The sequence below is a fragment of the Squalius cephalus genome (genome assembly GCF_949319135.1).
Source record: "Squalius cephalus genome assembly, chromosome: 21".
In the NCBI taxonomy this organism is placed as follows: Eukaryota; Metazoa; Chordata; class Actinopteri; order Cypriniformes; family Leuciscidae; genus Squalius; species Squalius cephalus.
In genome coordinates this window covers 8766573-8784081 of record NC_137142.1, presented here as the reverse complement: position 1 = coordinate 8784081, position 17509 = coordinate 8766573, and the positions used below count along the sequence as shown (strand labels likewise).

The following is a 17509-nucleotide window of genomic DNA, read 5'->3' as shown; positions in this document are numbered from 1 at the left end:
CACATACACATACACGCTGTTTAAAAGCAAAAATGATCTCATCTTTTGGACATTCATCATTGCATTGGTTTTCATTTCTTGTCCTAAAACAGAGCACTAATCTGTTTATTTTTAAGTTACACATTCTACATTGAATAAAAAAGAAAATCAAATTTGTTTTTCAAAGTAGTATTATTTTATACAGAAATAAATTATTTATAATTCAGATGAGAATAAAGTTAAAGTTAATTAAAATTTTAAGGAAACAAATATATTTATCTGAAATATAGCAAATTAATTTTAAATTCATTCAGGTTACCAAACATATCTCAAGGTCTTTTGAATAAAGGCTGGCAGTCTTTCATTATCAGCTGTTGTTGTGGACTATATACTGGAGAAGTATTTGTTCTCCATTTGAGTGAGATGTTTTTATGTGGCTAATTGAGCAAAGTGCTTCCATATATTTTATTATTATTAGTATTAGTTCAAGAATAAAATAAAAATATCGGATTGATATCGGTATCGGCAAATAGCCAAAGCTGCGGCATCGGTATCGGTATCGGAAGTGAAAAAGTGGTATCGGGACATCCCTACTATACAATCCAATTTGTAAGGCGACTGCCTCGCTTCAGCTGTGGTCTGTCTTTTGGGTTCACCAGTGGGATGTGTCTATATCACATACAAAAATCCATACAAAAATTATCACTCAAAAGCAAATTCTCTCTCACATCCATCCATGGGACTGGTATGGGTTGGCTCACAGTGAATTTTTTTTCTGAAAGCTTTTCTCAAAGATGAACAACTGCAATGTTGTTATTGAAACAGATAACATGGCAGTAATTGGATCAGATTATGTCCGTCTCTTCCTTTGTAAAGACGGACGTACAACACCTTGTACCGTTGCATGTGTGCACTTGTCTGGCCATTTGAATTACAGCACAGACCTTCTATCAGGTCAAGGCATATTGCCAGGGGAACAGAGTGAGACAATGTTGAGGATATAGGAGGTTTTTGATAAATGTGGACGTGGACCAGTTGTTCCCCTTAGAGACCGCTAACTGTCCAATATATTTCTCTGTGGGTGGAAGTGCTTGCTCACGAATGGCCAGCAGCGTTTCCATTGGAACAGCTTCTCCACCTGGTCATTTGCACCAAAATGGCCCAAACATTGATGGTTTCTGGAGAGGGTGGAGTAGTTATATGCTGCACCTAAGAATGTGCTAAAATGGAAAGTTTATGTTGGAGCTATCTTGGAGAATCATGTGCCAATAGATGGCCATTCTCTCGGCAAACATGATTTGGTGATCAAGTTTCTCACCTGCCAGAGGTGAGTGAACCCCCCTCACCGGTCTACTGTTCCAACCTGGGACTAGGGCCCCGTCCACACTACTGCGTTTTAGTTTAGAAACGGAGAATTAAAACGAATACGATCTCCGTCCACACCAGCGTTTTAGCAGCGTATTAGAATTGATCTCCGTCCACATTAAAACGACTGAAAACGCGGATCACGTGACTATTCACCAACACTGGGCATGCGCGTGCCGGTGTAAACCTAGAGACTTTTAGACATAGACTGTAAAAAAATGCTTTCAAACATCAAAATGTCATTTATTAATATGTATTGTGTAAAAATTACATCTTTTCCTATTCTATTTTGCCTGGAAACGCTTCCAACACGTGTCGCATGAAAAATAGGCGTCGGTTCTATATCTGGCATGCACGCGTTTACTGCGCGAGCCGCGCCTGAGACGTGGCAGTTTATTACTGTAAGAAACTGTTCCAGCGGGTGAAGTTTACTGAATATTACCTGTGTACTCCATGACTGATGACACCCAATCATAGAGCCGAGCGTGAGCCTCTGCGTCATCGTTTCTAAAGTCCTCCGTTTTGACCCGTCCACACTAAAACGCACTCCGGAGATTCAAAACGAAAAACGGGTCGGCAGCGTTTCTAAACTTCTCCGTTTTGGGTCTCCGTTTTTGCCGTTTTAGTGTGGACGGGAGGTGCAAACGTAGCAAAAGGTCTCCGTTTTTAAACTAAAACGCAGTAGTGTGGACGGGGCCTAGGTCTTAGTGCTGAAGACTCTTATGGGACCTCTATTTGAGTCTCTAGAAACAATGAATGTACATAGATCCTCTCTTAAAACTGTGCTTTTACTAGCTTTGGCAAGTGAGTGGTTGACTTACAGGCTCTATTGGTTATTGTCTAATGTTTTGTTTGTAGTTTGGGCCAGACAATTGTAGAGCTGTACTGAAGCCTATGACGAGTTATGTACTGAAAGTGTTTTTCACCCCCTTTAGGGCTCAGGTGGTTACATTACAGGCTTCCTCTGCCTTTCAGCTGAGAGGAAGAGCAGTCTCTTCACACGCAGTGCCCGATGCAGGCAGAGAATTAAATCAGTGCTGGCAACATTGTGAAGTTCTTGTGATATTATCTTCCCAATCAATGCCAGACTGAGACAAAATATAAAGGGTTAGTTCACACAAAAATTACAATTCTGTCATAATTTACTCACCCTCATGTTGTTCCAAACCCATAAGACTTTTGTTTATCTTTAAAACACAAATTAAATTAATCTGAGATATTTCTGTCCCTCCATTGACAGTCCACACAGCTGCCACTTTGTCACTTCCAAAAGTTCATAAAAATATTATAAAACTAATACATATGAATTGAGCGGTTTAGTCCACATTTTCTGAAGATACTTGGTCACTTTGTATGATGATTTTAACAGATTAATTTTAAGCCTTTAAGCCTTGAAATACCATTCAACCCGAAAAAAGTCATATAACCATTCCAATAACTCCGAAGCTGTTCAGTTAAGGTAAATTAAGCTAAAAAAAAAAACCCTGCATAGTTCCCCTTTAAAATAAATGAGCTCATTCATCTGCATTGACTCGAATAGGAAGTATAATGTCCATGAAATAATGAATACCAGGGTTTGGTTGAGAGATGGACAGCTGACAGGTGGATTTGAAAGCTAGAGTACATCATCTTATCTTCCGAACAAACCTATTGATTACTTTGACTTCTGCAAAGCAATTTCCAGAACAAAGGCCTTACGGAAAGACACTGGCTGACCTGCCATGTCAAGTTTGATCGATTAGGAGGAAAAAACTCAGTTGTCTCTTCTGTCAATGTCAAATTGTTTATAAAAGTACATTTAAGTGAAACTGTGTATTACAGTGATTTTACCATTTTTACTCCGTATACATGCAAACGGATTTGAACTTTGCTCGTCCAGTCAGATCTAATGTGTTGGCAGATCCACGCCCTCTATCCTGGTGTGTATCTGTTCACATTTATTTATTTACCAGACAGACTTTCAGTCAATATAGACTATAGAGCCATATTGCACGACTGAGAGTGTGATGTTTTTATTTATTTATATACAACAGTACAGCAAAGCAAGTGTTTAAATAATTAAGGAACAGCCATGGAGTGTCTTAAAAGAAAGCCTCTTGTGTACAGAACTTTCTTCCGCCACAGATTTAACGGTCCCATATTGTCAAAAATAAAATTTCCTGGCTTTTTTCATGATAACAGAGGTCTAGGGGCTATGCAACTACCATACAAGTTTCAAAAGTCAATCCACAGACAAATGCACACAGCCTGCATAAAGTAGCTGTGGCTTTTCACAAGCCATTGTGACTTCCGTAAAAATGTGATGTCAGAACAACTCAGTCACCGCCTTCAGTCACCACCCCAAGCACTGACCACCATCCCTCCCTCCTTTTGCCCAACCCCCAGACAACATCATTCAATTTAAAAGTTAACATAAACAACAAAAGTAACCAGTTTAAATCATCCAAATTAAACCAGAGTTAAATAAATCATCACTGTTACCACTATCCACAAAAACTATTCTATTAATACTGTTCAAATGCAATAAATCATATTTAATGCCAAAAGTAAGTCTCACTGATTTTTTGAAGCAATCATAAGAGTTTTAAAAGAACATGTACACTGATCTGCAATTCATGTAATTCTTTTTTTCTTTAAATCCCCCCTCTGCCAGTGCTGCTCATGGTGTTGTCTGTGGACTTGATTTTCAGCAGTTATTGCCAGCAGTCATCAAAGTGGGCCTGCTCTCTTGACCTCTCTGACTCTGTTGCCAGAGCTTGAATAAATTTGGCTACAACTTGTGAATAAAATAAAGGCCATTCTCTTTGAAGACCTTAGATCTTTTCAGCTGCTCAACGTAATCTTTATTTATGACTTCCATAAACCCAGCATAATAATTAATCAGGTGGTGATCTAGTCTATATAATAATAATAATAATAATAATAATAACAATGATAACAACAGCAGAAGCAACAGCAACAACAACAACAACAACAACAGCAGCCGCTGCTTTAGAAACTGGAGACCAATATACTGATCTGAAGAACTTATAATGATCATCACTAACTTTTTAATTTCACAAGAACCATACAGGAACTTAACCCTGTACGCAGGGCAACCCTCTTCAATGCGAGTAAATCACTCGCATATGAGACAAAATTTTCATGCTAGGCGACTAAATAATGTCTGTCATCTGTCATCAGCCATTGGCTAATGAATTGTTAGTATTCACTGGCCAGTGTTTAAGTTAGACGCTAAGTACGGTATCAGTTTAGCAAAGATATATTTTCACTCTCCTTGTCTTGAACCTGAGTGAGAGTTTTCACTCATGCACACTATAGCCCCACACACATACTGTAGCGAGCGATTTTGTCTGTGTGTCGCTAGTCTCTGTACTGTGAAGACACCTGTGGGTGTTCCCAGTGCTGTCGCTCTAATATTATTGGTAGACTGCATGTCTGGCCATATCTTGCATCATATATGCAATCACAAATTATTTATAAAACTAAGGTATAAATTCTATTTTGACTTGGAATTAGACTTAAAAGGATTAAAAGTAGCATTCTGCTGTTGGAGAGTGTTGTGATATAAACTGCAGTACATGTTCAGTGCATTAAATCATTAACCGGATTAACGATCAATCAATCAACAAATTGACACCTACATTCAGTCACCAACGGTCACTGTTGCCCGTGTCGCTGCAAGTCTCCAGCCCTCCATTGAAAATGAATGGGATCATGTCGCTTTGACGCTAGTGTGAATGGGGCTTATTTAAATTTATCTCAATGGATGTGCAGAACAAAAGTTAGTTTGCACTGTGTGCATCAATGGACACTCAGTTGATCTTAAAGTAGACACATGTGGGTCAAATGTAATGTAATTTCTGAAGCTTTGGTCACGGAAATAAAAAATGGAGAGGAATTAAGCAATGGAAGTGAGGAGATATCCACAGCAGGCTTTGCAACTTTCACCTGCCACTCATCAGAAAGGGCATACAACCTCTTGTTCTACATGGTAAAGGGAAATGTGCAACAATTGATAGGTTTACCAGATCGTTTACAAATGAAACTTGTGTCGTTCAACAAAGAAATTCATCATGTGACAGCAGATGACGTTTCAAGCTTTGCAAGTCAAATTCATTCTGAATATCCAGACCTTTTCAAGGACTAGATTGGTAAGCTTCCAGTAACATATTCAATGAAACTGGACCCAGCCATGCAGGGAAGGGTCAAATCAGAATTACAAAGAATGGTCAAAATGGGTGTTCTTACCCCAGTCTCAGAGCCCACTGAATAGGTATGATGAGCAATGGATTGGACGAAGCAATGAATGGGTAATTAGCAGTCTATGGGAGAATCAGTTGTGGTCTTTCTGGAGGCTGGTATGAAATAGTAAATAAACATTTCTATCTGTATCTATCTGTATACGCTGACCCTAGATAAACAATCTCTACACAAATAGCAATCATATATAGCAACAACCTAATGCCAAGGACTTTGGGAAGAGGTTTGGTTAGCTTATATTTACGTTCCACGTGGTCGGGTGATCAGTCCGGCGATGGGGTATGTCTTCCACTAGTTGTTTTTGCCATTTACAGTAGGCATAAGTTCCTTGTGTAAGTGTTCTTTAGGATGCAGATTTTTTTTCATACTATTCAGCTGCTACAAAATGTTTTGCAAAAAGAGACAGAACAATATGTTTGATATCTAAATGTTTGACTTTTTTTTTTTTTTTTTTTTTTGGGAATCGAAACTGGGAATCAATAAGAATCTGATTCGATAAGCAGTATCGGTATCACTAAAATTTAAATGATACCCAACCCTAATGAACACTCCCATTAATGTTGAGCAGAAACTGTGTTAAGGGTATAATAGTGTTCATAAATGTTCAAAATCCATCTCCTACTGCTTCTTAATATTTTTTGGGATTAAACTTGTACATTCAGAAGCGGTTTCTTTTTCTCGATTAAATATCATAATATTTTGACGCTTTTAATCTGTCAAATTTAATTGAAGTCACTAACTGTTTATAATGTCAGATTTTGATATAAAACAGTTCCTCCCTTATTTTTATATTTTATATTTCACATTTAGCTGTTGTTCTCCCAGTGATTCAGCTCTTGTGTTATCTGAACAGATCTCTTCAAACAGACTTTGCTTATTTTGTCAGGTTTATTCTCCCTGTTGCCTGCCTCTTGTAAAGCACGCTCATTTTGCTTTCTTACTCCTTTGCCTCCTCAGCTCAACCTGGTTTTCATGCACTGTTGAACTCCACTTTCTTGAAAAGAAATGAGGGCTTCACACAGCAGCCTGCATCAATTGCAAGTCACTGTTATTTTGTGCCAGACAGGCTTTACCTCACTTGCGGCATTCAGCTCCACCAAACACACGGTCAGCTCAATGTTTGGAACATAGGCCTGCCTCTTGTTTGGAATCAGCTTATTTTGTTGACTTTATTTCCCCCCACAAAATTTACTTTATCTTTGGTAAACAAACAAATAAATAAATACACACATTTATTGCATCTCGCAAAAGCACCCCTAAATCAAAAGAAAGAAATATAACATTTTATTTAGTTATTTGTTTGTTTGTTTGTGTGTGTTTGTTTGTGTATTTATTCATTTTGCACTACCTTTATGCCTTCATGAATTTTAATTTTATCATTTTAATTTGATTCTTAGTACTGTAGTGCAGTTTTTATTTTATTTGTTTTTGCTTAATTATCATTAAATGAACAATAAACAAACAAACAACAACAACACATTGCTAATAATCCTGAAAACAGGATTCATTTTCTTTAAGAAATGTGACCTGGACATGTTCTCGACAGGTTTCATGAGATTCACTCACGTACATACTACACAGAGAATATCTCAGACTCCTCTCAGATCTCAGTGCCAAAAACAAAATAGTCTCATCATCAAGGAGATGAAGCTCTGATTTGGGATGGAATATTAAATTATACGCTAATGACTGTGCTGTAGCTGCCATCATTAATGCTTGTTAAGGATATGAATGATTATTGTCAAGACTGTGTAGCTTTTGATTGGATTTAGTTTCATCTTTGATTTGTGACCATTTCTCCTTGCTTTCAAATGTCGGATTTAATATTTCAGATAAATATCCTCTGCAGTCATTCAGTTTGAATGTTTGGCAAGCACCATGACTAAATAACCTGAAAAACAAATATAAAAGATAAAAAAATATTGCTCCAGGACTGTAGCTGTGCAAACCATTACTGTCACGGCTTCAAACTAAGGGCACTTGCAGGAAAATTCCTTAAGCTGAGCACACACACAACAGGGAACATGAAGTTTACACACCTTGAGTTTCACAAAGAGAAGGTGAAGTAAAGATTTAATAGGCACCTTGGAATATGTTTTAAAAAAAAACTAAAGACAAGAATAGCAGCAGGTAAAAAACAGAAGAAATGACACCAAAGCATGTACTGAGGAAAACATGGAAAGATTGTTCACTCTCAAAATAAAGTTGGTATGAAGAGAGAGATTTTGTTTTATCAATAGCTTCTCCAGGGGCCTCATTTATCAACAGTGTGTAGAAAAGATTTTAAGTCCTACGAATGAAATTTAGACAAGTACAAAAATATCTGTATGTATCAAACGTGAGCACACGGTTCTTACGCACGCCAGTAAGTAATCATTGTTGATAAATCCCAAATGTTCTTAAGCACCATGCTCATTCACGTTCATTGTCATTTGCATTCAGAAAAGCCTCCAATGAACCATTTGTGGTCACAACACCTCCTTTTATAAATCGCGTGAATGTACAGTATATGTCCTCACTGAAATCATGGCAAAGAGGGGAAAAAAAAGAGGGAAAAAAGAGGAAAAGAGAAACTTCTCAGAAACACAAATTGAAGTACTGGTGAGCCAAGTGGAAGAAAACCAAAAAGTGTTATTTGGGTCACTCACTTTAGGCAACTAACAAAAGAAAAAAATTGTACATGGGAGAAAATAATGGCTGCTGTTAATTCTGTTGGGTCAGAGGACAGAACACTGCCAGAAATAAAACAGAAATGGTTTGACATTAAAATCACTGCCAAAAAAGGGTCACAACATAAAAATGGGAAATATCAGCTACTGGAGGAGGACAAAAAAAAACACGCTCTCTGCTTAGGGCATGGTTTGCCAAATCTTCCAGCAAAGCGAGATCAGCCTAGCCTGGCTAACGTCAGACCTCTTTCTCATTGAGACGTGGTCTGGGAACCACATGTTCATTTTCTCGTATTTGAGGCGTGGTTTACGAATGCCCATAGCTGTTTATTGGGCACTACAGATGTCTATCAAATGCGCCTGTACGTAGCTCATAGCCAATCGTTTTAATTATACCAGATGACGTATGTAGAGCAACAGATATTCGACGAAGAAGAAGACGATGGGTCAGAGATTTATGTGTACACCAGAGTCCTGCACGGGTCCAATTTTGTAAATCCGCACCCGCCCGTACCCGCAGTGCTTAAAACCGCACCCGACCCGTTTTCCGACAGCAGCACTAATTAAAATCTGCACCCGACCCACTTAAAATAGAACCGACACCCGACCCGAACCCGAAATAAAATCACGGGTTTTTTATGTGTCACGGGGACACACTTACAAAAATGTTTATTGCCAGGTCATACAGAAGTTATTACACGACAATTAACACAAGGACAACTTCAGCCGAAGCTGTCAAAAGGCCGGTACATGAAGAACATGGCTAACGTTACCACAAAACTGAGTAGCCTTATAACATTTTACCAATCGAACAGACGCGGCTACAACACTATATGCCACGCAATTTCGTCTAGCCTACATCTGACAATTTTGGGTTCAAACACGCCCTGCACACCACACATAAGTTACTTAACAGTATTAAATTTGAAAAATACCGTTCGATAGAACTGCTTGGTTTGTTACCAGAGTTATCTGCGTGCTTCCTCGGCGATGAAGTTCCACATTTGCGGCTATCCAACACGAAAATGTTTGCAGCAAAGCCTTTCACAATATTTTCTTCAGATAACTCCAAATTTCTCCCACACACTGAACTTGATTTTTGATGACGTATTGTCGACAACTTTACAATCTCCACTATTCTTTTCTTCAACTCCTCAGCATCCATCTCGACGACTGCAAGCAGATCGCGCGCACGCGGTTATGATTAATTTTTAAAAGTGAAAGTAGCCTAGGTAACGTTATAGATCCTGGGAGGGCGTGGTGCGTCGGCACAAATAAACTGATGTGGATTTTAAATTATTTTATCAACTTGAAATACAGGCATATTTTTGTAGATGTGTTCCTAAAAATATGCATTTATTTTTACGTTTGCATGTGATTGTTTTAAACCCGTGTTTAGACCCGTGTTTCCCCCGTGTCCGACCCAACCCGCACCCGTGTATCTGACACAGCTGGATATTTTTCACCCGTTTGAGCAAAATTTGCAGGTCACCCGTCGGGTACCCGAACCCGTGCAGGACTCTAGTGTACATGATGGCATTCAGCGACTATTGCCGTTTGTGCTGCATCGAACTTCGCGTCTGCTGTCATGTTGGATCCATATAAACAAACTGCTTCGGTGTGTCGCATAGACGTCGTCATCGTCTTGCTGCTCCCTCCCCGTTCTGTGATTGGTTCCCTTTTTGAGGGGAAAATCTGGTCCATGGTATCCAGGCTACCTAGCAGCGTGAATAAAATCACGCTGCGCTCAAGGCAGCATGGGGAAACCCAGGCTAGATCAGCCATGACTATAGATACATTTCAAATGAATTCCCAGCTGTCTTTTATAGCTTTTCACATCAATTATGCAAATGTGTAGCTTGAACTATGAAATTACTAATTGAGTATTTGCAATTAAAGGACACAGGAAACACGTGGCGGCACTTTCTTTTTGTAGTAGCACCATTCTACCACTAGATTCTCCATGTAAGCACGCTCAGAGTTGTGCTTATATTTACACACATCCCTACATAAGTACAAGTTGGTAGATCCCACACTTTGCGTGCAACTGTTCTTACGCACTCATTACGCACACATCTGTGCGTACGCACTGTTGACAAATGATGCCCCTGGTGAAAAGAAGTAGAGAAGCCCTTGTGTTTCCACGTCTCACAAAGGAAATTGACTGCTTGCTGCAATAATTTTCTTCACAATCTTGGTTATTTGTTGTAAGACCAATGGATTGATGCATAGAAAATAGACACAATCTTATTGCATGAATATATGAGAACGGGCATGGTTCTAACGCTGTCAAATTAACATCTTAGAAATTAGCTACAGAGATGAAATCAATATCGTACATGGGCACCATCTTCCTGAGGTCATGGTAAACAATGTTTAAAAAAGAAATAAATCTGGGTTGCAATTTACTCTTTTTTTTCTTTTTTTTCAGATCAATGCATGTTAATTTTTTTTAATTGATTAATTTTTAATTAATTTTTTAATTAATAAATAATTTCTTGTCTACAAAATACACTCAAAATATTATTAAATGTATGTTACATTATATAACTGTAACAGATAAGAATTGCAGTCAAAAAAATATGGCATAGTTTATTAACTATTGCATCCATTTGTTTTGTTTGTGCCGCAATCATTTTCTTCACGGTCTTGGTTATTTGTAATAAGACCAGACTATATTCCTGTACTGTACAGACTATTAATGTGTTTCTGGCATTTGCAGAATTAAAATGATTTAATTATGTAAAGCTGAATGTCACTTGACATGTTGTTATAGTCTGCTTAGTTTCATTGTGTTTTCGTTTAGTTTTCCCTGTTCCCATTTTGTGTTCCTGCCTGGTCATTAGTTTCTTTGGGTTCTGATTATTGCCACGCCTGTTCTGTTTTCCCTTGTGTTTATAAGCCCTTAGTTTATTCAGTTCTTGGTTCGGTGTCATTTCAGTTTTATGTGGTTTTATGTTTTCTCATATGTTTCTCCTGAGGGTTTATAAAGACTTGTTTGTTGAATTCCATTGCCGTGCGTGCTGCAGACCACCACCATTACCACACATGACATGACATACATAAGACATGTAGTTTATTTTTGCATATAAATAAGTATTTATTTAACTTGTTTAGCAGTTGCAGTTATAATGTGAAAATTGTCCTGTAATCAGCATGAACACTGAAATGCAGAAAAATATCAACATGAGCAATGTGGATAAAAAATATATATTTTTGGATTTGCTATATTTTTACTTTGAGTTGTTGTCTAAATTATTTTTTAATTGGGCAGTATTGGGATTCCCCAAAATTATTCTACTTAGTAATTTTTGCAGATCCGTGTGAACAGGGATTGTTTTTTTACAATGTTGTTGTCTGTGCGCGAAACTGAAACTTTTCAAAGACGCAATGGAAAAATGTTTATGTTTTAGTACACCATTGTCGTGTAATGTACATGTAATCTAATGTACCTTGTTGTTAGTTTCCTTGGTTTCTCATTAGTTACACCTTTGTCTCATTTAGTTTCCTTGTTTGCTTCTGTGTATATATAATTCCTGTCTTGTTCAGTTCAGTGTCACTCATCATCTTGTATGTGTAAAGTATATGTCATTACTCTCCTGAGGTTCTCCTGCATGCTCTGTTAGTTTAATAAAGACTGTTTATGTTTATATATCTGCGTCAAGTGTATTTGGATGACTACTACATGTGACAAATATAGGGAGGGTTTAAATAATTACATTAGAAATGTTTATTTGAAACTACTTTCATGTTTATTTATTCAAATGTTTTTTTTTTTGCAACACGTAAGTGTCCAAAACTGTACTTATTTAGTTCATGTAATTTTGTAATGAGACATTTTTCAGCTGATTGTACATTTGATTTTTAATCATCTTTTTGTTTTATGAATTTTATAATATTGAGAATCTTGTTTCTTTTCAGGCTGACTGGAATGAATTTGCCATCCCCTGTCATCAGTAGCAAGAATTGGCTGCGGCTTCACTTCACGTCTGACAGCAACCATCGGAGGAAAGGATTTAGTGCCCAATATCAAGGTAAGGGGTCACCGTGTGTAGGACACTGGAGGAGAAGAGCGCTCATTATTGGCAGATGTGGGACAGTTGGCAGTGAAAGACAGCATATCCCTTGGTGTGTTTTGCTGTAGCTAAAAATTACATCTTGGCTTGTCTGTGACTCAATAAGCAGACACATTGCCTGAATGATGATTACAGCGTCCCACCATACCCCCCTTTAAATTGGGAAATCAGTCACGACAGTAGTGATGGAATTCATGTTCCTAACATGAATAACACAAGATGAGGCCCTTTTAAATCATTTTCATGATATGCATTTATGATCGTGTTTTCTATTTGCATAATAAGCGAGGGATGCTGTGAATCTCAGGGGATGCTCAGGGGATTTGTTGAAATTGTTACATTTTAGAGCGTTGTACATAAATTCACTTTCTTTGTATATATCAAACTATGCACTGTTGAAATAATGCAATTGGTGTAGGCTACAAATTATGTGCATGGTTACAATGGATTGATGCATAAGAAAATAGTCACAATCGTAGTGCATGAATAGGTGAGAATGGAGATGGTTGTAATGCTGTCAGTTTAACCGCTTAGAAAGTCGCTGCAGAGATGAAATCACTATCATACTGACGTATGGGGGGCTGTCATACAGAGATAAAATTATGCAAATTCAATTTATTTCATGATTCCCAGGTCATAATTGGCATCCTTCATGACATAATTACAGAACTGCATTCAGAATTACTTTGCAATCTAAATTGGCTCCACATGATGAAAATATTGGTAGTACATCCAGATGCCAGAATGGTAGTTGTGTCTCTGATAATAAAGTGGACGTCATTCACTAACCTCCCCCTCATTATTATATTTTTAGACATCAACCTTCTTAGTGTTCCTCAATCTTTTCATTATAAACAATAAAACAGGAAATCAAAAATTATAAAATAATGTCCGTTTTCTAATAATTATTTTGTAAGAAGCATATAGGGTCAGTCAAGTCAAATCACCTTCATTTATATAGCGCTTTTAACAAATTGAATTGTTTCAAAGCAGCTTTACAGGGATAATATGAAATTACAGTAACAGAGATTGTTTTAGCTTTACAGCAGCTCTATTATAAAGTTATTGTCCAGCTAAAGTTAGATTTGATTGATTGATTCACTTCCGTTGGAAAGATCATTAGTTATTAACTTAGGGGCCGCTAACACAACACCGCTCTAACAGGAAAATCCTTAACGTGCTCCGGCCGCCCATCCGCACAAAACAGTGCCTGGTGGCTCGAGAACGCACTCCCGGAAATAAGTTCCAAGGTGCAAATGATTGTCAGTTATCTCTGCGCAAAACTACGCAACCTCTGCGCAAACACCGACGTCACGCACATGCGCATCACGTGTTCAGTCCAAAGGTATGCGCGATTTAATATATATATGTGCGCAGACGTGAAGTCCTTTTTTACAAATCTGGTCTTAAAAATGTATAATACAGAATTATTTATCGCGTCCGCATAGCCACGTGGTGACTCTGTACAGATAAAACAACAACGTTTTATATGTACAGAGGTAAAGGGAAGGAGAAGGGGGCCTTCACAGGGGAGAGCCTAGTTGACACTTCAGGACTGCGTTGTCGTCGTGTCCAAGCTCAGGTCCTTCGTCAGATCTAGATCCGGCGGACTGCGGTAAACCTCAGGATAAACAGAGAGACTAATATTAACGTAGACACCATCCTTCTTATGATGTAACAAGTACATCAGGATTTATGGGAAGTGTTCCCAGTTCCGGCTGACCTAATCTATGCAGCCTAACATTGAATTGTATAAGTTTATAATGTGTTATGTGAATGCTAGGCCAAAGAGATGTGTTTTTATTTAGCAGTTAGAGATTCATCCATGTTGGATATAGATCCGGGTCGCTAAAGACCTGAATATGTAACAGTGATTAGAGAAACATTCATGCATTTAAAGGTTAAGATCTGTCATACACCTGCTAATTAAGAAAATACCTCTGTCCATCAGAATGCTCTCATTTTGATGGCCCCTGCAAGACTAATTCATAGAGGGTTGCTTGAATTCAATGAGGTGTTGGCACTCTTGGGCACTCGACAGGCTTTGGTAACTGTATAAATGGATTGTGATTTCTACTTCTACACACTTGACCTCTACCCTCTCTCAACAGTGAAGAAGGCCATCGAGCTGAAATCCAGAGGGGTGAAAATGCTTCCGAGCAAGGATACAAGTCACAAAAACACAGTCTGTAAGTGCACTTCAAGTCAGTTGAACTTAGAACCTCACAAGCTGGACCTAATAAGTCAAGTCGAGTCAAGTCATCTTTATTTATAAAGAGCTTTTTGCAATACAGATTGTTTCAAAGCAGCTTTACAGAGATAACAGGAACATAATGCAACAAAATTTGTTTTGGCTGTACAGCAGATCTAGAAGAAAAATGTGTCACTATCCAGCTTAAGTTCAGTGTTGATTCATTTCTGTTGTAAAAATCATTAGTTATTAACTTAGTTCATTTATCTATACAGCAGCTCTGGAGAAAACAGTGATGTCATCATCCAGCTTAGTTCAGTTCTATATAAAGGTATTGTTGAATATTATGTGTCCCTGACTAAGCTTCTTGCACTGTAGGCCATGAAGTCTTGCTAGAGATAAAACATGAGGTAAAATGTGGAAACTTTACACCCCTTACATACACGTTCTTCCTAATCTTGACTCATTTTGGACACATCTGTAGTTTTTGCATTACTCTTATGTATTGCAAAATCTCCACTGTTTGTCAGTTTTACTGTAGGGAGCCACCCCTCCCTAGCATAGACTTTATTACACTGCTTTCTGGAAGACTTTATGATTATGATTGGTCAATCACACCATTATGCTTTCAAAATGTTTTGCATAATGATCCCAGGCTGTGTTGTCAGATTTCCTATGTAAATGTGCTAGTTTTTATATTTTTTATAAAATTGTATGGAAGGCACAATGGTGGTAGTTCACGGAACACTTCTTGGGCGGTTCAAACCTACAACCATTATTTTACCATCATATATCATTAACCACCACGCCACACAATCCAAAATTTCAGTAATACTATTGGCTGAAGGAATATACAGTGGTGTTCCTGATAAATATATAATCTATACATTATTAATTTAAGAATTGAATAGAAGCATGGATTAATTAAAGCTAAACTGTTCCATTCTCCTCAGCACAACTGTATTCTTCTCAGTCACTATTGTGGCCTTGCTTGTTTTCATTATGAATTTAATAAAGATGCCCTTGATGATATTCTTAATAGGATGGAGGAAGCTACGCAACGTTACGCTGTATGGATGATTTCGCCCGTTCTGCGCTTCGTTGAACATGTTCCGTGGCAATTAGCATTACAAAAGCTGCTGACTCTGTGAAGTACACCACTTCAGTTGAGCTTCTGCAAAACATACACAGTGTGTGCGTGATGACAATAGCTTGTTTATGGACATGAGAGAGGTTGCCTAGGGTTTTCATGACAAACGGCCCAGTTCACTTACAGCAGATGAAGAGGTTTTACTAAAACAAACCACACACTCAGTCATTTTAGTTACTCACATGAATATGGCTTTTAATGAATGAATCATATGGCATATAATGTAACTTTTATGGTGGCATATAATTGCAACTGTTTTATAGTGTACATTAAGTCTTACATGGTCAGAATGCAAAGAGTTTTTATGCCGATAGTCAAAGTCTGGCAAAGAACAGGCCACTTAACCCTCTGGGGTCTAGGGTGTTTTTGGGGCCCTTGGGATGTTTTGACATGCCCTGACATTTGTGCTTTTTTCAGTTATTTATAAACATGGTAAAGGTGTAAATTCACTCTATATAGCACAAACAGGGCTACCATAATATGTAAGCATTGTGTATGCAGATGTTTGTATTTTTAAGAGAATAATGTTTATGCGTGGTTATTTAAAAAAATAAAAATGAAAGTTGCTGAAATAAGACCACAAAACTCTAAATATGTGTCAATAAGACTTTTGACTATTGGATGTTGTTGCTACGAGTTCTGGCTTCAAAATTATGTGAAAAGAGTCTTGCTTTATCGTTCACATAAAACAATACATTGATTTAAATTGGATAAGACAGGTTTTGCTTGGAAAGCCAATTTGCGAGGGGGGCGTGAACGAGGAGTGGTTTACACCTTAGAATACAATGTCCCACCCACTCTGCATAATGAGCCATTCATTCAGGTGTGACACTGACTGAGCCACAATGCAAGGACAAAAGATATATTTAGAAGAAGACTTATATTGACCATTTAAGATTTTGCTTACATCTATCTTGTAAATATCTTTTGCTATTTTATTAAAAAAGGTTACAATTACAACAATAATTACAATTTCAGCAATATTTCAAGTGTACTCTTTCTTTGTAAAAAAAATATTATAGGCCTACATTTTATTATGTATTCATTAGTTTGAATATAGCCAACATTGGAACAGCTAACATCTTAGTTGATGACTTTATTTTTGACAAAAATAGTATTTATATATATACACAGTATATATATAACATATGAGCAGAAATTGCTAAACAAAAGCTTATTTGATGTGGCAGTATATTCTACAGTAAAAACTGTACCCAAATCTAGTCAACAAAATGTTGTCTTTCATATTTCGCCTGACTGTAACGTTGTTTTTATGAAATATTAGGGCATATAAATGTTAATTTGCAGTTTAATACGTTGCTTATACAAATAGCCTACATTTTATTTCAACATATTTCAGTCGATTTTTACTCATCTCAGTATAGCAATACAGTTTGCTAAAACATCATCATTCATTCACACAGAAACGCGAGTGTGCGAGCTGTGGTAAACAGCGCGCATCTCTGCCGTTCATTCATTCACACAGAAACGCGAATCACTTGAGAAGGGAAAAAAACTTACTACAGTATTCCTTAGCTCAGTCGGATCCTTGCTCCTCGAAATACCCGCACTTCTGAGGGACATTTTCCATTATTATTATTCCTCACAGCGCTGCGAGACGGTGTAAACAAGTAGGCTACAATGATCTGATTAAACTTGTGTTTTCTTGAGCTGATATGGGGGCGTTCACAGTTTGCGTGGATTGCCTCAGTCATTTGCGTTTGAATAGCGCGCGCTCTCCGTGGGCGGAGTCACATTACAAGTTAGATGAGATGAGAACGACTGACATCTCGCTCTTTTCTTACAGATTACATGA

The 17509-nt window shown here is 37.7% G+C and overlaps 1 protein-coding gene across 1 annotated transcript in view; it reads left to right on the top strand.

The window, feature by feature from the left end:
* Positions 1-17509, top strand: part of LOC307148928 (CUB and sushi domain-containing protein 1) — an 838966-nt gene that overhangs the window by 579761 nt on the left and 241696 nt on the right. The window contains exons 6-7 of the mRNA XM_079854872.1: positions 12198-12310; positions 14464-14541. Of these exons, the coding sequence (XP_079710998.1) occupies positions 12198-12310; positions 14464-14541 (191 nt within the window). The remainder of the gene's footprint in view (positions 1-12197; positions 12311-14463; positions 14542-17509) is intronic.